Source organism: Thunnus albacares, chromosome 23 (assembly GCF_914725855.1).
Source record: "Thunnus albacares chromosome 23, fThuAlb1.1, whole genome shotgun sequence".
Taxonomy (NCBI): domain Eukaryota; kingdom Metazoa; phylum Chordata; class Actinopteri; order Scombriformes; family Scombridae; genus Thunnus; species Thunnus albacares.
The window spans coordinates 10515485-10540252 of NC_058128.1; the positions used below are offsets into that span (position 1 = coordinate 10515485).

A 24768-nucleotide genomic window follows, 5' to 3' on the forward strand; every position below is an offset into this window, starting at 1 on the left:
AAAAAACAAAAGATGCATAAATGTGCCTAATGCTGCCAAGGTGTAGGTGGTGGGTCGGTGTGGGTGTAACAAATTATTTTCCGAGACATCCAACAAGACCACATGACAAACAGAACAGGTGATAAAAGCTGTTTGCCCACTTTTTGGCGGTGCCCACCACTTTGAACTCTCCGACAACCCGCTTCAGTCCATTAACATCGAGGCTCGTTGATATACCCCCACCACCTCCTCCCACCTTTATGACACACCACACACATCAGAGAAAACAGCTGGTGTAACACTTTATTTCACCCCCCAATCCACCTTCCCTCCTCTTGCAGTGGTTTTCATTAGGGATCCTTTATTGAAGGCAGCCCAGGAATTCCTAATGTACTTCAACTTCTTCGCCACTGCAGTGGCTTAACCAAGTAAAGCGTGTAACGATACTTGAACCGCCAACAGTCCACATGGGTCATAGTCCTCTTTCTCCCTCTGTGTTCCCTATGGACCACATTAAACTAGCAGCTAATAATGGTGAAAGTAATATTTCAATTGGGTGAGAAGTTTTATTGGGTTGATCATGTTGAGATGTTTGAAGTGAGATCTCAAACTCATATGACCCAAATACACTGTGGAACAAACTATAATGAAGCTCTTTTATAAGTACTCAGGGAGCTTTTGTTTTATTTAGGTGGTCAACATTGTGAGTGATGCATATCAATGAGTGAATGCAAGAAATGGCAAGGATGTTAATGCATTGGTCAGATGTTTGGGAGAAGGTCCACTGGCCCCTGATTTGTGTTTTATTGCTCCGCTCGTGCTCTTGGCTTGACGTGTCCTGCTCTTTCTCACAAACACACAGTAATTGGATGAGGTCGAGCGGCTATAGGTGGGGTGTGGAAGGCATATTACTGGTGAATATTGTGTGTGTGCAAGCGTGTGTGTGTCACATCTAAGCCGATGTGCCTCACACATGTGCACTCAGGCGTGTGATGGTCAGACTTTTAGAGTTAGCATCAAATGGGTAACACGAACACAGGGGTTCCACATTACAAAGCTTTGCCTGGTCATGCACACCAAACCATCCAGCCAGACCTGTATTTCACTGGAAAGGGAGACCTCTGGGAATAGGTTTCGGTTGGCCCTCTTCCATTAAATGTTCAATGCACACCTAAATGCCAGATGGCTGAAATTCATTCACATATACACACTATAGCAAATACTATAAAGTTTAGCAGCTCTTTGAGATGTAAATAGGAGTCTGTAGGAAGAACATGGTCCAAGTGTGCTACAGAGCACAATAAGATTCAGTATAAAAGCTTTGATTTTCATGACGAAAATGTCACCATTATGGGAAAATGTAAGGTGAACAGCTTCATCTTTTAATACTTACACATTGGGTTGTTTGGAGTCTTCGTATCAATGTAATTGTTGAACTCCATGAGGAACTCGGTGTTGTTTTCATTCTTGCTAGGTGGCTTTAAGTCCTTACAGTACGCCCTGTGGAAAAGAAAACAACTTTATCGTGAAATGATTAAAACCATGAAAGAGAACATTTAGTGATTAACAAGGTTGAAACTTGAGCCTCTACACTGAGTCACAGTTGTCATGCTAGAAGAAGAAAAAAAGTTATTAAACTGTAATTAAAATAAACTGCATGTAATCCTACCTTGGCGCAATGAATGTGTAGCCATATTCATCAAACTTGTCTGCCAGCAGGCTTTCAGAAACTGGTGAAAGGTATGAAATATTATGAGTTTCCCTCCCATACAGCTTAATATTAAGCTGAAATAATCATTGTGCGCAGATAAAATGGTGCTCCACTGGGCAGAGTGTAACACCTGTTGAATATTTAACACTGCACCAATAAAAGTGAACTCCTTCAGGGACCAAAGACTGAAATGAGATTTCATCTCCTGACAGACTGGGCAGAAAAACATTAGCGGCACAGATCCAAACTTTCAACATTACTCATCCCTCCTCCTCATAAAAACTTTCACTCATGTGTTAAGATATTTAGTTAAAATTCAACTTAAATGTCAAGGTAGCTTTTGTAAGACAAGGTGTTGGTACTCATAAAGGCAAAAATACAAATATTACAAAACAAAAGCTCCATTTACCACATAAGTCATAGAACTGGATTAACTGATTAACTTTTACACTGCACAGAAATGTAAAGCTGTAAAGACTACAGGCTTGCACAAACAGCTAAAAATCAGATTTAGATGAGAAGGACCAAAACTTTACAATAGACTTTGCCAAGCATGCTGGGTAAAAGACCGACAAGGCTTAAGAACAAGAGGAGAGAGATGAAAGTAAAGAAAAAAATACTTGCCATCTTTCCCTGGAGTGGAAAAAAATCCCAGCAGAGAGAGAGTGAGCGAACGACAGAATCATCCCCAGGGAGGTAAAGACGAGAGGGAAAAGAAAGGGGAAAAAAAGACAGGGTAAAACCACAGGGGCCAAAGGTGACACAATATTTTATTCACAGAGCGAGTCCTGAATAGAAATATTGCATTCCAAACAAAAGATTTTAGGCCTTTGGATGTAAATGGAGACAGTGCTGATGGAGAACACAAAGAGAGGCTTAAAATGTGGTCAGGATTTTTTTTACGTTATGATTTAGAAGTGTTTTTAACATTACTATTAGCATTCTTTTGGAGATACAGTAAATCTAACTACACTTCAGTGATGTATTTGCAGGATGAACTGAGGGACATTAACCGCAGCTCAGTTGTGCATAACCTTAACGTTCCTTTGACATTATCCAAAGCACATCGTGTCGACAGTTGATTATACCGTACAGCAAAATTTCTCATGACGACATTGGCTACTCCTTGTCCTCTTTGGTAGCCATGATTAGGAAATAATTGCACCCATGTGCTTTTCCTTTGATATTCGGTCACCACTTACTAATCCAACAAAGTATCTAGTAATGATGGATAGCAGGGAGATTTGGGGAGTGACGAGTGAATATATTTCCACACTGATGATGGCATTTCTGCAAAGTTTGTGAATATTTTGTGAACAACTGGATCAGTTAAATGTCTACAACATGCAGCTACAATTCATCCAAAATGTGGATGGATTTCAACATGAATCAATCTCACACATAGAAACATGCAAGACAAGAAACCTGCATTAACTTAACAAATGCATCAAAGATAAATGTGGGAACTGAGACATGATATGTTTTCAAGTTCACTTGAGTTTTTTAAACTGACATTTATATTCGCCCTCTGAAAAGTATAAAACAGACACAAGTTGGGCTTCAGTTTCAGTTAAACCACAGGGCTTAAAAATGTTCCGTGGAGATTTTCGATTCAATGACCACAAATGAGACAAAACTGATGACAAAGCACACAGAAGGACAAACAGAAGAGATGAAGGTTAGTGTGTAAAGAGCGATCCTGTCTTTCATTAGGAGTTACTTAACAGGGTTGTAAAACTCAAAGTGAGTCAAAAAAGAGAAAACAAAGAAAAGCACCAACTCATGTTTTGGGTGCAGACTCACAGCTTTCTCCTTTATGGCTTCACCTTTAAATAATGCAAACATCCTGTCCTCTGTTCTTCCTGCTACATTGGGTTAGTGCCAAAACCACATCTGAGGGCCATTTGAACAGGTGGGGGTTAAATACATACATGCGGACACAGACATACACACACCGTCTGTGACGCGCTGTGTGGGCGCTCATTGCATGCGAAGCACTGCTTCTGAGAGCAGACGCTAGCTTGATTCAGAGTAACAGAATTGTCATAATTAATCAGAACCCACTAAATGAAGAAAAACAGATGATGAAAAAACAAAATGCTTCTGTGTCCGTGAGTCTGCAGTGCCACATATGATGAACCAAGTTAGTGGTGGAATTAACATCCAATATTTGCTGGTGGTGTTAGAGTGAGAGGATGACAGGGGTTATGAGGTCAAGCACAGGAGGAGAATACTTGCCCAAAAACGCTGCAGGAATGGGCAGCAAGTTTAGAAGGGCAGGAGAACGGGAGGAGGGAGGAGGGTAAAAAAGATGAGGGGAGGAAAGAGGGAATTGGAAAAGAGAACAGGAAGGGGAAAGAAGCCAACAGGGTTACACAATATTTTATTCAAACTGACATTGAATAAGAATATTGTATACAAAAGTACAAAACATTTAAAGTTAAGTAACCCACAGGGAATACATGGGGAGATTTAGATCAGGATATACTGTATGTGTATGTATGTCTGTATTAATGACGTCGCAGAGACAAACTCTGTTTATACAGTCACATTACGGGACCTTACCTCTCATTTGGGGACAAAAAATGCTCTCCATATGAGGGTTAACCGCTACATTTTAAGTTTAAGATACAGATTTGGGTTAAGCTTTAGGGTTGGGACTAGACATTGTAGCAGTGTAGTTTGTTAATTATAGTTATGGTTAGGCCAAAGAAAGCTCCAGGGAATGAGTGTAAGTCAATGCAATGTCCTCTTAAGTTACAAAAACAACTATAGTAGCTTTGCTTGTTTGGACCGATTAATTACATATAATAATATACAATTTACATTACAGCTCCTTCTTTTTTTACTTAACTTTTCAACACTGTGCATAAATTATTATTATTAATACATTATTACGTAAATAAACTTACAGAGACTTGAAACTTGGTTGAGGTACATACATTTTTGTCACTTTTATTAAGTCTCAAAGTTAATTGCAAAACTCTCGTTGCTGGTGTAACTAAGGATGCCCTGTCATTAAAACTTTTGGAGCCAGTTAAAAAACTGATTTTGTTTGACAAAAACAAAACACAAAACTTATAAATCAATGTGATTTAAAAAAAGTTTATGCTGTGTTTATCCTCTCGTCTCATTTTCTTTTTCCACAACATTCCCCACGCAGTGCCTTTCAGCTGCCAACACCTTAATCTCAGACATTGGAACAACCTTAAAAGCACCACCGAGGATATTTTAAAAATAGTGCCTGCTCACAACTGCACTTAAAGGTGATGAAATGTTCAGTGTGATGGATTACCACTGTCAAGCCTGCTTCAAGTCTCTGCCGGTTGATTTTAACAACAGTCTGAAATTAAGGGTGCCTAATAAGTTGGAAATCAGTCTTAAAATACCCAATATGCTTTGGAAAAGGATTGGCGAGAATGAAAAGGACTTTTAGAACAACCAATTTAATGAGCTAAAACCTGCAACACTTAACTGTGAATTTACAAAATCTACAAACGTCCTGTTTGGCTAATGAGTGCAGCCAGGCGGACCAGCGGACAGACAGAGGGACAGACTCAAACCATGGACGGCTCCATCTTAACTGCAATGAACACACACATACTATAAAACTGTCCTTTGAGGAACACTATGAGTCAGTGACATCTTTTACTAGTGGGAACAGACAGGGCTCAAAAGAGACATAAGACGACAACACCACACATATGGAACTTCTGATCCACTATATAGCATTCAATAGGCTCAAGCATGTACACACACACACAAACACACACACACACACACACAGCCACACATATAGCCACTTGTACACATGCACACACACATAGAGTTTCTTAGCTGTAAATGAACTGATGAGTACTGTATGTGTGAAAGGGGACACTGGAGCCACTCGTCCCGCTGTCTGGCGACAAAAACTTTGAACAGCACCACAACTGAGAGTGCATGTTGCCAGAGCAACACAAGAGACATGCAGGGGTGGGGTAGATGTATATGATTGTGTGTGTGTGTGTGTACAGTAAGTGTGGGGTACTGGAAGTGATGGATAGGAACCATGAACTAAGGCACGAGCGTTTCCTAGCCTTACATGGAGAGCAATAATGTCACTGGCGAACATTAGCAGTCATTTCCCACCATGCACCGTCTGTCTACTGTCTGTATTGACGGAAGGTAAATGTTACTGAGTGGAAAAAGTAAGAATGGCAAAGGAGATTGAACTAATTTATGATGGCACTTACATTTTGCCTGGGTGATTGTGTCGCCAATTGTGGCCCGGATGTAATGCATACTGTAGTCAGGAAGGACCAGGGCCAGGCTAAATGTGGACACACACACACAAAAATCTTATATCAACAAGTTTCACTACAGGTCCCTCTTTTGCAATAATTTTGTGATTTTTTTTTTTTTTTTAAATTCTCAAGATTTTTTATATTGCTGCTGCTGTCTTGCTGACCCAAGAAAGCATTAATTTTTAAAGACACAAAATCAACCAATCCACAGCAACTCGGTATTTTTTTTCTTAAATGTCTCGGGTTTGCTTTGAGAAAAATCATTATAGCATCATAACACCACTGCAAATCTTTCAATAACTCCTGCTAAGCATTTCCAGCAGGACTTATTTACTTAAACACTGGCCCCTCTTGGCTTCAACTATACTGTAGATCATTTTAAATTGTGCCTGGACTTTGTCCTGAACTTTAGACCACAAGCCAGCTCTAGTCCCGAGGAGAGTGAAGTGTTTTTATGCAATTATGATTTTGCAATTTGCTAAATATGCCTGTGCAAAGCATCTGGAATTTCTAGACTGAGGAAATAACACATGTAATGGATTTATCCCTTAATGAGATATATTTTATATATATATATATATATATATATATATATATATATATATAATAAGATATTTACCTGTAATCTGACCCCTTTACTGGTGCATAGGTGTAGGTCCTCTGACCTTGGTCCATGTAGCGCTTTGAGGACAACAGTTTGGTCAGTACAGTAGTTGTAATAGTAAAGTACAGTATGTTCAATTTTCTAAGCAGATGATTGTCATCAACTCCATACAACACAAAATTACCTCATCTTGGGATTTTACTAATGTAGGTATTTTTTTATCCCCTTTTTCACCATCAATCATATTTTTTCTCATCTGTAATCAAAAAGAAAAAAAAAACAATTGAACTATATTCATAAATGATAATTCTATTGTGATTCTGATATGACATCATGGAATGATAGAAGTTGGAGTAATCTGTTTTCCAAACCTCCACTTTCATCTCATTCTCCATCTCTGCGTCAAGGAAGTCCAGCGTTACAGGTTCCTGAAACTTGGCAGTCTATATAGAAAAGCGAGCAATTAGCTATTATTACTTACAATAATTTATAATCTGAGTGAGAGAAATTGGGCAGTAAGACATCTGAGCCTGTCTTGTTTTCCAAAACAGGCTCAGATCTTTAGGTTCTTAGATTTTTTTGTGTGGCCTGAACAGAGAACTAATGTACTAATTTCTCTGTTAACTCTGACTTTTGAATGTTATCATCTGTGTAATCATCTGTGACCAATCTGTGCATGCGTATTTACAAGAAGAGCACATATTTCCAAGGTCAATGAGAAACATATTGCCATGTTTCAACAAACATCATCCTAGAACCATATGATCAAGATATTTGTATAAAAGGAACTGAAATGTCAGCCAAATGATACAAACAGTGAAATAAACTGTGGTGTCTCCGGCAGAGATGCTATGCTAAGTCAGACAGCAAACCAAACAGCAATTTAATGCTATGAACATCTATGATTTGGTGGGTTACTAAAGTTCCACTTGTTGACAGCAGTAGGAGTTTTCCATGTTCCGCAAAACTGTGTTGACAATCAGGGACGTCATCGTCCTGGCAAATTACAGTTTGAGTAATATGAGTTAGCAGCTAATGGAAAAATTATATTACCAAACGACAGCACTGTCCCTGGAAAAAGACAACATAGCTTTAGTTGAGTTTTTTGGCCTACCAGTGGCTGGAGATTAGGGTGGAGCAGCACATATCCATTGGGGTCAATGGCAAAATAGTAGCCATTTGGTCCAAACTACAGGAGAGAGGAAATAGAGAGGGAGATACCTGTGAGAGGAAGAACTGAAGGTACTAAATGTGGTTCAACAGGCTGGTGGTTCTGTATGTGTATAGTGTTTATTTATGTGTTGTATGAGTGTGTGCTCTTACAGTAAACCGCGGCGTGAGTCTCTTGATATCTTCCAGGGAGACATCAATAGCCATCACGCCCAAGATGAGCTGGTTTTGAGATTTCTGATAGAAAAACCATAGAGAAGAACATAAGTGAGGGCTAGAGAGAGTCACTCTAAGACCCACTTGTGAGTCTTGTTGCTCTTTCTGGATGAGTCAAGTCCCTCTGTGCATTCTGAAAGATTTCAAGGAAATGGAGTGCAATTGAAATCTGGACAGTCTCATTCCCAAAAGCTTTACATGCTGGCCATGACTCACTGACAAGGCATTTCCAGCCTTGTTTTTTAAGTCATAGCGGAGGAAACCCTGAGTCCTTCGAGGTAGACATGTAAACTCATCTTGAACCACTTAGCTACCGGATCATTTGTCTCTCTGATGTGCAGGTTTGATCTCTTTTTGATTTCTGCTTTCTGACATCCTAGATTCTCTTCCTGTGAAAGCACGCGGGAGAGCTTTGAGGGACCTCAGCGTCAACAGCGGATATAAGGAAGAGCCACAAGAAAGCGGAGGATGAAAGTAAAGGATGATTTGATAATTTAGAGTATTCATATTGTATGTTTATTTATTTTTTTGGTCTGGTAAACATTATGGCGTGGCACGAAACCGCAGACATAAAACTTCCCATGGGGTCAAAGTGTCAGACATACAGTAAATTTAGTCAGTGGAGTAAAAACAAGATGGAAGTGAAAGAAGCATACACAGAATGAAGTGAAGAAAATGTACAAAATGTACAATATCAAAAAGGGAGGCTCACAAAAAAGTATTAATAGAACAAATTAGCAAATGAGAATCTAAATGAAATATTAAATAAGTAAAAAAAGCAGACTTCCGCCTACCTTTAAGCCAGTGTTGGTCTTGTTGAAGACAGGCAGAGTTCCAGTGATCACCAGTCCAAGCTCCTGAAAGATCAAACATACAACATATTGAATAAATATTAAGTATGCAAGCAATCCAAGCAAGCAGACCAACATAATTGTGCATGACATAAATGTACATAGATGTCTGATGGATGTCACTGGGTAATTATAACTTAAAATATTTCCTATGACAAAAGACAGAGAAATTTCTGGTGCTCATGAGGTCACAGAAGTTGACAGCATCTTATCAGTGAACTGATGATCCAAACGACTTGGCTCAGTTTACCAGACTGCTTCCTTATCTACACTGTCGCCTCAAAGTGAATCTTAACAGAAGGTTAAGCACCACAAAAATGCATTCATGCAGCGTTGGTAAAATAAAGATCATCTATCAGTTCACAAACATGACTGGAACGAAGTTGAAACTGAGTTTAGCAAGATGACAAACAGTAAATGTTTAGAATTTTTACGCAATACTTATCTGAAATCAAACATATCTGCAATAGTTAATCTGACAGCAAAAACAACAAGTTCTAAACAAATCCATTTCTTGCATAGCTCCTCTACTGTGTACAAATGCTATCATTATCACTGTCCTGTCCCACATTTGTCTTTAACTGTATTCTGCCTTTACATGGGCTCTTGCACAATCATGTAACGTGTGTATGCTTTAATGCATGTTACTGTACAAACCAGGGCGTCCAGATAGACGTTGGTCCACTGAACCTGCTTGGCCTTTTTGTCAGCTTTAACCATGGGCCTGCCCAAAACATCCAAGTACTCCTGAAAAAAGGATGGGAGAAGGGGACATGCACATCAGCCGTTCAACCACAAGGTGGCACAATACACAACTGGTAAAGTGAGCTGAAGAGAAAGCACAAATGAGATGCAGTTGCAGCCATACATGGATTAGTAAAGGTATTCTTGGATTTGTCCGAGTGTGTTTACCTGAGTGTTTAGCCTGATGGCACCAATAGATGGGATCTCATAGTAGTATCCTTAAACAGAGATATTGGTTTCTTTTAAGATATACTGCATAAACAAAAACTCAATTCAAATTAGATAATCCTGCCAATTTACAGTCAAGCAGCTCAATAGACAAGATAAGTGGAGTTCATTACATGCATTTAGAACGATGCCATAGCCATCGAATGATCCTAATGTAGTCTGAGAGTTGCCAAAAATACCGCTCTGGTATAACAAAGTGGCTTTATAAAATGAGTATTGTACTCAAATCCACGTCTTACTTCAGGCTGACTACAACAAACTTTGGTTTGTTTTCTGGTCATATAAAATACAGGTGTATTCATATTTTTTAAATGTCTATCAACAGTTGAAAAGATAAGCCTGTTTCCCTGAATTTTTAACAAAACACTGCCAGTTTATATACAGTACTGTGCAAGAGTTTTAGGCCCTTTAGATGTTTAGATTCTTATTCATAATGCAATAGCATCAGAAAGGCATCTGATCGGTCCTAAATTCATTCTGCAGCATGACAGTGATCCCAAACATACAGCCAGAGTCATAAAAAATTATCCTGCAATTGTCCTGCAACAGATGGTACGGCCCCCACAGAGCCCTGATCTCAACATCATGGAGTCAGTCTGGGATTACATGAAGAGACAAGACAGAAGCAACTGAGACGCCTAAATCCACAGAAGGACTGCAGCAACTTCTCCAAGATGCTTTGGAACAACCAACCTGCCAAGTATCTTGAAAAACTGTGAGAAAGTGTACCGAGGAGAACTGGCGCTGTTTTAAAGGCAAAGTGTGCTCATATCAAATACTGATTTGATTTAGCTTTTTTTTTTCTAATTGCTCAACTTTGTATGAAGTTAACTGAAAAATAAAGACTATTCATGGCATTACTTGTAAAAGCATCCTCACATTACTTTTAGAGCCTAAAACCTTTGCACAGTACTGTACAGTACATTACATTAACTTATATTAACAAATATTATTAACTTAATATCCAGCTGTCATCTGGTGTTGGATCACAGCTTGGGCTTTCAAAATTTTTTCCGACTTCACTCTACATCCTACAGAGGAATAATGTGTCACAAGGGTAACCGTGTACCTTTATTAGCACAGGCCATCCACTGTATTGGTCCTTTGTCATAGTTGTGTTGACCAACAGAAAATGTAAAGATGCGCACCTGTGAGAAGAAAAAGTATGTAAAACTGAATGTGACAGAGACGGTATTCTGCTCTCTAAACATCATGTGTCTCCAAGCTTACCGCTTGTTTGGGGTTGTATTGTTTAAAGATCTCCTCTGCCCTCTCCTCTCCTCCATCAGTAAAGAGCATGATAATCTTGTTACAGTTGGCCCTTGACACGTTCATCTAGGGAATACAGAAGCAAATATGTTTTTTTACTGTAACCCAATTTAACCAAGAAAAAGTAACTAAAAACATGTCCTTGTTGTAAAGGGACCAGGCTGAAGAATTTAAAGCTGATGTTGCCTCTCAAACACAGCAAAAGTAGAGATGTGTGCTGCAATGTTTCAGAGCAACCAGAAGAGGTTGACACATACTCACGCTTCATTGGAGCCCACTGAGATTGAGTTGTCAGTGTGTCCTATGCTCCATCATAATTTTTGTGATTGAATGGAAATTATAAATTAAATGAACATAAATTATATCCAACTGTTAAGTAGATTTCACAGGGTTTCATCAAGCCTCTGGGTAGGCCTGCATATTTCAACGGACACTGTGGGACGAGATAATTAAAATACAACATACTGACAGCGGCGTCCTCAGCGTTGTCGTTCCTACCCCCATCCACCAAACGCGCACACTCCCACGCCCTTATGTTTGGCAAACACAGATGCCACACAAATATTCCATCATGCACACCCGCGCTGACACTTTACCTGTGCGAGCTGCATGAAGGCCAGCTCAAAGCCGCCTCTGTAGTTGGTAATGCCCTTAGCGGAGATGTTCTGCACAGCATCTTTCAGAATCCTCTTGTTCCTCACGTTGGCCTGCACCAGGTTCTCAAAGCATGCTGCGTGGTTGGCCTTTTCATTAAACTGGAGGGAAGAGGGAAGGAGGGATGATGGGAAGTGGAGGGAAGGCACTTGCACATATTTTCTCTTAAATATGTGGCCTGTTTTCCCTTCGTTGCAGTATCATGCAGTGTCCCTTGAACATATAGGAACGACTTAAAATAAAGTATTTTAAGAGAGAGATTAAATTGATTTCATTTTAAAATAAAATAAGTATTGACAAATGCTATAAAGTTATCTGAAATAGATCTGCTTTTCATAACACATTAACATCTTGGCCTTGCTGTTGTAAAAATTTGTCATGCGTGAAATGAAATCAGTCTTAATCAAATCTGCACAGACCGAAGGGAGCTATAGGAGCAGAAGGAAGGATTGGCAGGAGAGCAGGTAGGGATGTGATAACAGTGGCATAAGGAGGTAAAAAAAAACGAACAACAACAACAACAAAAAAAAAACAAAGAGCTTGATTATGGAGGGATTATGCCGTAGAGACAGACATTACTGTAACTGGTTAAATTACATTAAGACAGCTCTGTATGTGAAGAATGTTCAGATTAATATTAGTGAATAGTTAATGTGGAGGAACAGATGGAACCCAATCAATTCATGCGCACACACACACACACACACACACACACACACACACACTTATAAACATACACACACACACACACACACACACACACACACACACACCATCTATAGAGGACTGGGACATGGCTCATTAATACCTAACATCTGTTTTGGCCTTGACTGCACCCTTCCAATCATGATCATGTTCAAAACACACACTTTCAAACATGCACACACACACACACACATACACACACACATACACACATACACACATACACACATACACACATACACACATACACACATACACACACACACATTCATAAGAGGTCGCTGTTTATGAGCCAACTACACATGTACTTTCTTCTTGGGTGACCCTTATTTATCAACACTAAATGGAATTTTCAAGCTGAAAAACTAGACTTAACTCTGCTCACATACAGTAAGGTGTCAAATACTGGTGACAAATAAAATAAAATAATGGAAATGGCACTTGAAACAGACTTAAACTTTGTAGTCTTGTAATAGCGATGACAAGGGCAGCTACAAAGGCATGTCATATTCAGCTGACTGCCAACATTGCCAGCTTTAAAAAGATAATCAGCACTTTACAGTGAGTTGTCAAAGCAAACGTGAGTGTCAGAGAGGCTATGAAGGCTAAATTCTATGTGTATCATTTACAAAATAACAGGTTAATTACTTACTAATGCAAGAGGAAAAGTTTCAGAGATGATTGCAACATGATACGGCAGCATATTGCTTCAACCATAACAAAAAACATTTGCTCAGTTTCATGTTATAATGAGAAATGTTTCTTGTTTAAACATAATCCTTTTCATGTTTTAACAAGATAGCTTCATGTTATAATGACATACTTTTCTCATTACTAGATCCTAGATTAATCAATTTTTACTTTTTCTAGCTGATGTAGACGACACTATTGTCTCAATAGACACTGACTGGACCTTATTCTTGTTTTAACAACATTATGAAGTTTCTTGTCATAACAACTTACCAAGTTAAGTTTGTTTTAATGAGATTATGTTCACTTTTTGGAATAACAAGAAAGTTTTGCAATATAGCAAGACAAAGCGGTAGGTTGTTATTACAAGAAAAGTTTCTTGTAAAATAGGAATAATTTAGAATCTAGTAATGACAAAAAAGTATGTCATTATAACATGAAACTTTTTTGTTACAATGTGAAAAGGATCTATTAATAACATGAAATGGATGGTTTTAAAATGAGAAAAGGGTCTCATTATAACAGGAAACTGGGCAAATTTTTTAATTGTCATGGTGGCAGCAATACACTGCCAGACCGGAACAGATTGATGAATAGCAAAAAGCAAAAAAAAAAAAAAAAATTAATAGGTTATAAAAAGGACAAATTTTGATATAATTTGCTTTTGATAAGCTATTTTCTCTCCATCCATATGGGTTTATGTATTTAGAATGCCAAAGGATGGCTGCAGCTCGTTATGTCCGTTTCCAACCATTCAACACGTTGGCGAAGTTTCTGGGCAAATACTGCCAAGACGTTCATCCTCCAAACAGACACACACCTACATACACTAATATAAACCACAGTGTGTTAGAACTTTGTCTAACTCACAATACACACCTTTTTAATCTCAGGCATAGTAATAAAAGCGCAGTATAACAGCGTACTGTATATGGGCATGTACTTGATTTGTGTTTGTGTATTTGAAAAAATACCTCAAATAGTTAATTGTCACCTCACTTATACTGTTAATATTTTTTTGATTAAGAGATATATATTCAGACTTAAAGTTACTATATACTATACTGCATATAGTCAACTATTCGTGAATCTACACACAAAACAATCAAGTTTTATACTATATATAGCACCAGTTCAGGTAAAAAAAAGGGTTAAACAGCAATTAACTACTGTATTTGGCTAGGGAACTTAAGCTAGTGTCTCTGTTTAATGAGGTGTGTGTGTTTGTGTGTGTGTGTGTGTGTGTGAGACACACCTAAAGGGTAGTCACAGCAACATACTGGTATTAAGAGGACTTTAAGTATAATTTAGATATACAGACTTGCTAATATCTACGTCATGGGCAAAACACTTTAAAACTTTAAAAACACACAAAACTTGTTGTCTAAGTGGCTGAAATAGCATAACACCAGCTACACACACACACACACACACACTAACAACAGAGCGCTTTAATTACACTATTTTATTAAGAAAGCCTATAACAGATTGTACCTTCAAAAAGATTCAAAATGCTTCCAGAAAGTCTACAAACCGAGCTGGATGCCATCAATATTCTTATTACACCACTGACTGATTTCATTAACTTCAAAAGCCCTTCCACTTAGCTGATTTGAAAGCTCCAAACAAAAACATAAACCACTGCTTTATTAAAAGGGAAAGTGAGAGAAAATGTAATTAATGGTTGATTTGGAAAGCAAACTGACGTTATTTATGTTCACTCCCATTAGAAGAGATGAAGAGAGGGTCAAAGGAAAAACAGAAGGCAAAAAAAATGGGATAAAGGAGGAGACTTTAGCCAGACTGCAGGCACGTCCAAATACACTATTCTGTGCCAAAGATGCAGCTAACAGAAGCATTTTAAAACTCAGACACATCACCTGTATGCTGACAAATACTTTCTGATTAGAAAATAAACAATGATGATTCATGCCAACTTTGCACATAAAACACATGTAAAAAGGGGGATTTTATGTGTATTGAAGGACTCATGATGAGATACACAAAGAACTACAGTGAAAAATATATGTATATGCCGAAGCTAAGCTAAGCTAACCGGCTACTAGCTGTAGCCTTACATTTAATAGACAGATATCAGAGTAGTGTGAATCTTCGCATCTAACTCTTAAGAAAGCAAATAATCTTCTATTCTCCTGCATCTGGTAGACTTCTGTGTTGAGTGGACAAGGTGAAACATAAAAAATTCATATATTAGCTATCAGGGAAACTGCCATTCTTCAGTCAAATCATTATTTTGTCCTTCGAAAGTCCTTCATTTAAGAGCAGCAAATGTCTACTGTGCTACCACTCTTGGAAAGTTAGACATGTCTTGTTCAGTTGTGCTTTGCCTTCAGTGATCGGTGAGTTGACGCGTCCTTTGAACAACTATGGGGTCCCTTTAATTCAGTTATGTAAAGGCTGTGTTAATGTGTTTTTATATAATTTAATTTCCCAGAGAAAAGGCCAAATGTGACTGATGAGGAGGTTGAAACACTCAATGACATTTTGGCAGCAAGAGTCATCTTTTTTTCATTGCTTTGAAACATTTTCTCAAGGGAGCCTTCAATTCAAGGAACAATTCACCTCACCTTGTTTCTATTATTTCGACAGAAATCAGTGCTACATTTTTTTTTTTAAAAATTCCTTTATCCGCTAACAACATTAGCTAAATTACATAACCTATGCTTAAGTGATGGACAGCAGTGGAATTTCACGGTCGCCTGACAACAGTATAACGAGGCAGATTCCAGCACCGACACTGCAAGCTCAAAATCAAGTTAGTGTAGTACGCTTTTCATACAGGCCTACAAATCGCATCCAGTGTGATTGCCTCGGAAACAAACATCTTCAAGAGCACTCAAAAATGCTTCCAATGCAGGGAAATAACCACTGTAAGCATTTTAAATTGCATTATTTTTCTTTTCCACAGCTGATATCGCTAGGAAGCACGGGTCTGCCTCAACTGACGAAGCTATGGAGCTTTAAATGATGATGGATGAATATTTCCTCAATCCCCATGTCAGTAAATCCTTTGATGTCTGAGATTGAATCTCAATTGAACAAGCAGAGAGTTTTCCATTACATGCCACTGATTCTAAGTGTGGGTCATAAATACAGCACACATTCATTTGTCAAACTTATCTTGTGTCATTTCAGGGTTTGCTCAAGCTGTGACATGTGTTAGGTCTATTAGGCACACATACTTAGATTCAGCTATGATGCACTGGAGACACTTCTCCCATACATACCCCTACATAGACACACACACACACACACACAGATAATTTTGAGTCAGATAAATGAGCACACAAGCATGCATGTATCCATGTATCCATGTATATATGCAACCACAATAAAGATCCATCCATGTGCGGTACATTAAGTCACTCAAAAGGTCACTGCCATGTTTCAACCAATGACTCAAACCACAGGGGGAAAGCTACTCAAACAGCCAAGCCACAAATCTATCCACATCAACATTCAGCAATGTGTACAGGCACCTGGAAATTTCTTACAAACACAATCATAAAAGCTTACTTGACAGGGTTTTGCCCAAAAAAAATACACACTTTGTAATTTGAAGTGACAAAAAGTATTTCTCAAATTAATATTAATGCAAGCTAAATTATTCCTTCATCAGTAGCTGTGTGAACACTCACATAGACCACGTTCACGTAGTCATCGTCAGAGAGGGTCTCCAGCATCTTGCTGACGGACGTTCGGATGAGTTTGAGGGTGAGACCCGATACGCTGCCACTCCTGCAGTTTGGAGATAAAGATGGTTTGTGTGTTACAACATAAGTCAAAATAATATAAAAGTGTGTCAATAGGAAAAAAAACCCTCAAGTTTGTGAGGTGGACATTAACACTTAATAATGTGTCTCATTGAAATTGAACTTAAGTTTCTTGCAGGCTGGATATAGTATCTATCACATGATAAAAAGGCAATCATTAGTAATCTCCGTTAATGACATAAGCTGAGTGCCATCACCAAGTCCCAGCTAATGACTCACACACAAACAATGGATGTTAGCATTAAATTAATAAAATCTCAGTGTTCTTAGCGAGGCTCGACTCATTTAATGGTATTTTATATTACATTTTTCAAGCTAAAATGAGATGGGGCCCCTGCGCAGATGGCTCTATAAATATACAATTTAATTGGCTCCTACAAGTAAAAGTAGAGAAAAAGACAGAAACTGGGAAAATTAGCTCCTTTAACACTCTGTTCACCAGAGTATGACGGTGGCAGCTTTTAATGTCTAAAAAAGCCTCATCAGTCATCAGTGTGCTGATTACCAATGCTGTGTTAAGAGCTGCAAGTAGACAAATGTATTTTTTTTATGTATCATACAGTACTACATTATCATTTAGTCCTGATGCTAAAAATAAAATGCAGAAAAATGATGGTCAGACTTGCTCGAGTACAGAAATTCAGACAAATCACTCACGCTGTCAAATATACTCCACACACATGATCACGTGTTCTTGCAAGCAGCATTTGTTGTACTGCACTTTCACAGATATGCATTTGTGGTAACTAAATAAGAAGGTAAAAAAAAAAAAAATCCTTGACTTTGTGAATCATTGCCAATCATAAAAAGACCAATAATAAAAATGCTATTAGTAATGTATTAAAAGGATGAGGCTGGAAATTTTCTGTATCTTTGTCATAGTTTAACAAAAAAATATAAGTTATGTAAGTAATATGTAAGTTCAGGCTTCCCATAAAAAAATCAATTTGATGCTACTTACTAAGATGTAAACAATGCATTTATGGATACATATTTGTGTGAATTGTTGGTAGGATTTCAGTTATGTACAGTGTATCCTAAATTTGACAGGGGCTTCAACTGTTTGGCATTGGTAAATATAGAGAATAAACTGTCTTTTTTCTCAGTTTTGAAATAGATACTATGAAATCATGTGTCTACTGTAGAATCCTCTCTGAACGTACAGTGTTAGCACCTCTAAACCACATTTTTTTGGGAAGAAATAACAGGATGAAATGACTGGACTGTAAATGATGAAGTTGCCAAATTCACTGACTCCTTTTTTGTTTGTCAGTGTCACATGAGCGCCGAGGCAGTCGAGAGCACAGCGCAGCAGCACCCAGCGGGGTGAGGCCAGTCAAAGTTAGCATCGGGGCCGTCTGGCACGCAAAAGAAAATGAAATCTGACTGTAATGGATGAATCATAAGGTCGTCACTCACGCATCCACCAGGATCAGCATGTCCTTGGGTGACGCCGCCCCCTGAATGTACCTGGTGAGTAATAACAGAAACACACACACAGGTCGTAGATATTGAGCATATAAAGAAAGAGATGTACATGTGCACAGAAATGGAAAACACACACACATACAGAGACACACAGGCAGGTATTATAATGCAATAATGAGATGCTTTTTAAAAACATTAGTTTTAAAACTAATTTCTAAGAAATCTGTACAGTACTGAGACGACAGCACGTAAGCTAGTAAACAAATATCACTTTCTATCATTTGCATTTGAAATCAATCAGGTCTTTGTGTTTTTTAATTACCACTCTTCACCCATTTCTTTAATAAACAAACACTTGCGTGTCTTTGTTCAGAGTGCTCGGTTGCCGACAGGGTTTTTGAGGCTAATGAAATTTAATAACATGGTTAAAAGAGTATTGGTGGCTTCCAGGCAGATTTTAATCATTTTTGGGAGACTAATGAAGCTTTTGTACTGGTACCCTTTGATCTGCAGTGGCTCTGATGTGTTTGTTTCAGTGGGTTTGGCTTCGGTCAGAGACCTGGATTTAATGGTTTTACACCATGTGCAGATGATCTTATGTGTTATCAGTTTATCCGACATGCAAATCTAATTTTTGCAAATCAATGCGAGTATGACAATTACACAGGTAGACTGAATGAACCACGTGTGTGTCCTTGACAAACACTAGAGAAATGAATGACAATGAGATGATTAGAGGCACAGAAACAAAACTGCGTTTCCCATAATGAGCGGCTGCACTCACCACGGTCGTCTGCGCACATCGTAGAGGTCGATCTTACTGGCTGAGTTGCTCAAGTCCATCCAAGGTGATGCTGGGATTGAGCAGAAGGAAACAATGAGGCGAGAAAACTATGTTGTTGTTTTTAAGCTTATCTTACGTCTAATGGGAATAGTTTAACTTTTTGGGAAACTTCTTTGCTTAGCTAGATAAGAAGTCAGATGAGAAGATTGATACCATTCTTGGCTGTATGCTAAGTATGCAACTAGAGCCAGGGGGCGATTAGCTTAGCTTAGCATAAAGACTGGGAGCAGGGGGAAACAGCTAGCCTTGCTCTCTCCAAAGGTCAAAAATATACATAGCAGTGCACTTGAGCTCACTAATCAACATGTATCTGGTTTGTTCTTTTCACAAACTGAGGAAGTTAGGTACTTTAACTATTTCTTGACGGCCAGCTGCTGGGCACAGTTAATTCCTATGGCCTTGCGTCACTGTGAGGCTGCAGGGCAACCAGCAAAGACTTTAAACTTTGGACAAAGCCAGGCTAGCGGTTTCCCCCTGCTTCCAGTCTAAATAAATAAATATCCAAACTATTCCTTTAATGAAATCTTTGCATGGTGGGCAATTCAAAAGTAAACTCATAAATTGTAACTTTTGTGATGACGACAGTATAAGATTTTGAAACGTCATCAACTTGACAGTTAATTCTATAAAATGGTCCTGTTTTTCACAAAGTGATACATGACTGCTGTGCCTCTTTCTCAGTGTGTCCACAAGCCCAAAGTTACAAGAAAGAGTTGTGACAAAGTCAGCCAGCAGCAACTCAGTTTTTAGAAAGGTTGTGTTTGCATGTATCTGTCTGCTACATAATGAAATAGCCTTTTGGTGGCAATTCTTTGTCCCCAACACTGACCACTGGAAGGTCAGCAGGCTGTTGGAGGAACCTCATTGACTAACGTGCTGCTCACCTGGGTAGTATCGAGCCAATCCTGTAGCAGAGCCAAACACCTGCCAGAGGATTGAGGGATCTTCCTCTTTGTTTTTCCGAAAAACATCCTCCAAGGCCTCTGTCCAATTTAGCTCATTCAAAATGATGGTAGCTGGAACACACAAACACACACACACACACACACACACACACACACACACACACACAGAAAACACAGGATTAAATGAGTGATATTTGTACAGAAGTACAAAATAATAAAAATCACACGAGCACAAAATGGCAAGGCTTTTCAAAAACCATTTGCTCTGAAAAAGCAATTTTGAAGAAGGCTAGATGGTGCTTGAAAGTCCAACACACACATACACACACATACAGATTTACCAGTATTAGGCAACTGACATTGATGGCTGAGAGGAAGCCTCCTCACAGATATTGAAACTGACATCAATCTGCTATGATGAGATATTTCCATTTCTTTTTTTTTGCTCTCAAAACACTCACCAAATCTACAGCAGTGGAAAGTGAGCAAAAGAGAGGAGAAAGGGGAGAGAGGAGAGATAGAGAGAGTGAGAGAGAGGTAAAAACAGAATGATTCAATTTGATATTTCTGGAATAAGACAAAATCATCTCCTGTGTACTCAGGGGAGAGACATACAGTAAACATTTTGTTTACCTGTTTGTCTGCAGGAGCTCTTACTGGCTTAATGCTCCAACAATCTAGTTTGATCCAAAAAGGCAGCACTCTGCCTGGGAGAGTGGGCTGCATGTCAAACTGATGCTGTGCATGACTCATACTCACGCGCATGTGTGTGCGTGTTTAGATGCCCCCATCTACTGTATGTGTGTGTGTGTGTGTGTGCTTTTGTGGGAACAACTGGATTAAAGAAACAACAAAGAACAAGATGAAACATCAGGGCAAGATGAGAGACAGACAGGAGATCCGAGACTTGCTGAGGCATACGTAACAGATAACAAGAAGCTGTGTGGTGAAAAGTGAGCGAGTTATTGTGATGCACCTGTACCAGTAATTCAGTTAGAGAATTATATGGACAACTCAGCAGGAGAAGGCGCCAGACAGAGAAACCATGGCAGAGTGAGCGAGAGAGAAATTCAGTTTAACCCTTTGCACCAAACTGAAACATTTACCCTGAAAAAAAAAAAAAAATTAGAAACCTGATTAGCTTTAAGCCATAACTCAGTCAAATCGGAAGGCATCATATAATGTACATATTGTTGGAATTAGCTGAACACATGATAATGAAAAGTGTAAAGAAATTTTTTAAAAAATGTAAAAAAAAAAAAAAACAAACTATACAAACTTCCTGTTTATTCAACAGGACTGTAACAACAAGAGGGACAAAACATGAGAATGATTATTATTTATCTTTATATTATACCATCAAATCATTTTGGGATTTGGGTCATTAACAATGCATATAATGTCTTGTCAGCTTGGATCTTATCCCTGGAAAACTGACTCTCTCCCCTAATCATTTAGAAACCAATATTTTCTCTGTGTTGAGATCCAACAATTTAAAATTACATAAACAAATAAAAATAAAACATTAAAACATTTTCAATACCACTCACTTGTCGATTGACGACATTTCCTCGTAACCCAACTCATCCTAAAAACAACTTAGAAATAAGCAATGCCTTACTTGGACATATATTGACATGTTTGGGACTGTTAGTTGAACCAAACAAACAATATTAGAATGTTAACTTTTTGCTTGGAAACTTATGAAAGGCATTTTCACTATTTCAGGCACTTTACAGACTAAATTGTTAATCAAGAAAAATAATCTTCATATTAATCGGTATTGAACATAAATATTTGCAGCCCAAATTCAAAGGTTTGAAAACATTACTTTGCTTTTGCACTGTGAGTACTGGTCTGTTTTGATAAAAGGACCACCAAGAAAAACACTGTGTACTCGTTTACCAAAGTAAATAAACAATACCCCACCATAAAGTCTAGAAAAATATTGCTTTTTCTGTCCAACCCTCCCACTTCTCCCTTCGATTTCTCTGCTCACTATCCCGTGGTTCTCAAGCTCCCTCCGGCTCCTCTCTCCCTCTCCTCCTCACAACCACTACCTTTACCAAGGCTCCATTTCCATGCTTTGTAGGATAAAGAGAGAGTTTAGGCCGATCCTTAAATGGCTCCCTGTGGCATTGTAGAGCAAAGCGTGTCTCAATGATAAGTGGTGACAATTTGTTCAGGCCTGATCTCTCTGCTCCCTGAGGATGGCCGTTAATGGATTAGTCCTGCTGGTTTCCATGACATCAGTAACAAGAAGTCTCAGGGTAACAAGACCTTATACAGAAACCGTTGGTATTTTTTCCATTGGACTGCTCATACTGAACAGTAAGCTAACAAGGAAGGAGCACATTCAAGGGCGAATTCACAAAAGGATTGTGCGGCTTTTGCGGCCACTAAACCTGCACAAATAAGACAAAAAGAAACTGTGTAATTCACAAAGCACCCACAAGGGGTCAATTGCACCCCTAAACGTCCTGCCAAGCCAATAGCGCCTTGGTGCTCCTTTGCAATTAGCACATATTTAAATTAGGCAATATGCATGCATTTGGCACTAAATTGGCCCCTTTCTGTGCAAATTAGCCTCATTGCAAAAACAGTCCAATTCACCAAGACCAGTGCTAAAAGCCACACACAGGGTGAAATTATTTGCCACTTCAGACAGTTGGTGCAAACTGAAATGCACTTATAAGGGGTGTCACGCCCAGACTTCCCAGTGATCATGGCAGCAGTGATTGTAGCCAGGCGAAGGCATCGTCATCCCAGGTGTGCTTGAGAGCAGATATTTCGAAGGAGAACATCACTTTTTCATTTAACTGAGACCGAAATTATTCACAGATACAGGTTGCCATGTCAAACAATTCTTGTTATACTTGATGACATCAAGGATGACATTGAGCCTGCCACCTAATGACGCCATGCGATACCTGGCATTGTCAAACTGCTTTCAACACTCCAGCTTCTTGCGTCTGGCTCCTTCCAGACACCTATCGCAAGTGCCTCTGGGCTATCACAACCATCCATCAGCAGGGCCATGTGGGATGTTGTACCAGCCATTGCTTGTAGAGTGGTGAGATACATCAGATTTCCCAGACAGGAAATTGCGGAGACGAAGCAAGAATTCTTTAATGTTGCCAGCTTCCCCAATGTTGTGGGCACAATTGACTATACACACATCTCTCTAGTACCACCACGGGACAATGAAAATGTTTTTAGAAATAGGAAGCACATGTATTCAATCAACGTCCAGGTAGTTTGCAATGCCAACATCATCACAAATGAGTTGTGTCATGAAAAATAAATGGATAAAGCTCCCCTACATCGCTATTTTTTGAAAATACATGAGAAAAAAAAATCAAGAAAGAAATGGATGAAAAATTAGGTTATTATATAAACAAATACACAATTTCTTCCCTCTTCCTCCTTTCCAAAATCCTGGGCTTACATTTTTTCCGTTTCCTCTCTCTTAATTGCCTTTGGGAGGTTTGGATGGAATTGGCACTCTGGCGAGCTCCTCCTGACGAGACCTCTGGCTCAGGCTGACTCTCACCTTTCACAACTGATGCACTGGCCTCAAGCCCAACAGCGATTCGACCCACAACCCCCATCATTTTGCTGTGGCTGGCCTGCATTTGGGATCTCAAGCCTGAGATGTTCCTGTTCGAGACTGCCAGAGCACTGACGAGCTGACGTGAGCTACTGATTATTGGCCTAAGTTCTCGACACATGGACACATGGCTCTCATGGGGGGGGGGGGGGGGGGGGGCTAATCATACCTCCAAAGACACTCGCCTATGTCAATTCCCTCCAGGCCAAAAACTTGTTCAGTCTAGAGCTGCACATGTTCCTCAATGCTATTTAAAGGCTGTTCTTGAGGTGGACCTCCGCCAGTTTGAGAAGCTTGTGAGGCGTTAAATGATATTTTTTCTTTCGTCCTCTTCAAATCATGCAATCTTCTTTTGCAGTCTGGAGGTGTGCGTTTGGCAAAACCAACAGCACTGACAGACTGGGATATTAAATCTCAAATACGTTTTTTCTCTGTCACGTTTAAATTCCTTGCCTGAAGTTTTGAGGGATGCCTCTGCACCTTGTTGGTCAGGACTTGTAGCTTGTGGTCTGAAAATGTAATTTTTTTCTGTCTCTCTGCTATTGTCCTGTCTACTGTGTTCTTGGTGCAAAGGCAACATTTATACTTTGCCTCATGGATAATTGCAATCAGATGCAAAACAAGGGCAAATTGCATTCAGCTGCAAAATTTTATGAGCGTGTTTACGATGTTGTATCATTAGCACAATATCTTTTGTGAATCGGACGTTGAGACGGGGCAGATAGGGGTTGCAAGTGATGCGCAATTCATGGTGCTATCAGCTGCCACGATCCATTCTTTGTGAATTCGCCCCTCAGTATTTAATTTGCCCACCAGCTGCCACCGCAGGAAGTCAATATATTGACCAACCCATTAGTTGATATGTGTGTGTGTGTGTATAGACACATGGCAGACAAAAAAAATGAGTGCATGTCCTTACTCACTGTGTGTGCTTTTATGCATTTCCTCTGTGTAAAATTGACAAATCCATTATAGTCTCCCAGAGGAATGTGGATGTAGACACACATCACACACATGAACACTGATGAGCCCTTAGCAACAATATCAAAGGCGTGGCAAGGCAGTGTCCTCTAATCTCAG

General features: G+C 39.1%; 1 protein-coding gene across 5 annotated transcripts in view; it reads right to left on the bottom strand.

Annotated features, from left to right (window-relative positions):
- Nucleotides 1-24768, bottom strand: part of LOC122974779 (voltage-dependent calcium channel subunit alpha-2/delta-1-like) — a 103662-nt gene that overhangs the window by 25240 nt on the left and 53654 nt on the right. For 3 of the 5 annotated variants that reach the window (XM_044342713.1, XM_044342710.1, XM_044342714.1), the window contains exons 7-26: nt 20058-20189; nt 19114-19183; nt 18321-18371; nt 16767-16866; nt 11655-11813; nt 11020-11124; nt 10859-10937; nt 9730-9779; nt 9475-9564; nt 8761-8823; nt 7904-7987; nt 7695-7769; nt 6952-7023; nt 6765-6836; nt 6596-6657; nt 5926-6002; nt 3929-3937; nt 2315-2323; nt 1649-1709; nt 1373-1479 (exon numbers count right to left, since the gene is read on the bottom strand). In XM_044342713.1, the coding sequence (XP_044198648.1) occupies nt 1373-1479; nt 1649-1709; nt 2315-2323; nt 3929-3937; nt 5926-6002; nt 6596-6657; nt 6765-6836; nt 6952-7023; nt 7695-7769; nt 7904-7987; nt 8761-8823; nt 9475-9564; nt 9730-9779; nt 10859-10937; nt 11020-11124; nt 11655-11813; nt 16767-16866; nt 18321-18371; nt 19114-19183; nt 20058-20189 (1527 nt within the window). The remainder of the gene's footprint in view (nt 1-1372; nt 1480-1648; nt 1710-2314; nt 2324-3928; nt 3938-5925; nt 6003-6595; nt 6658-6764; nt 6837-6951; nt 7024-7694; nt 7770-7903; nt 7988-8760; nt 8824-9474; nt 9565-9729; nt 9780-10858; nt 10938-11019; nt 11125-11654; nt 11814-16766; nt 16867-18320; nt 18372-19113; nt 19184-20057; nt 20190-24768) is intronic. The other 2 variants (XM_044342711.1, XM_044342712.1) reach the window with 2 other exon arrangements.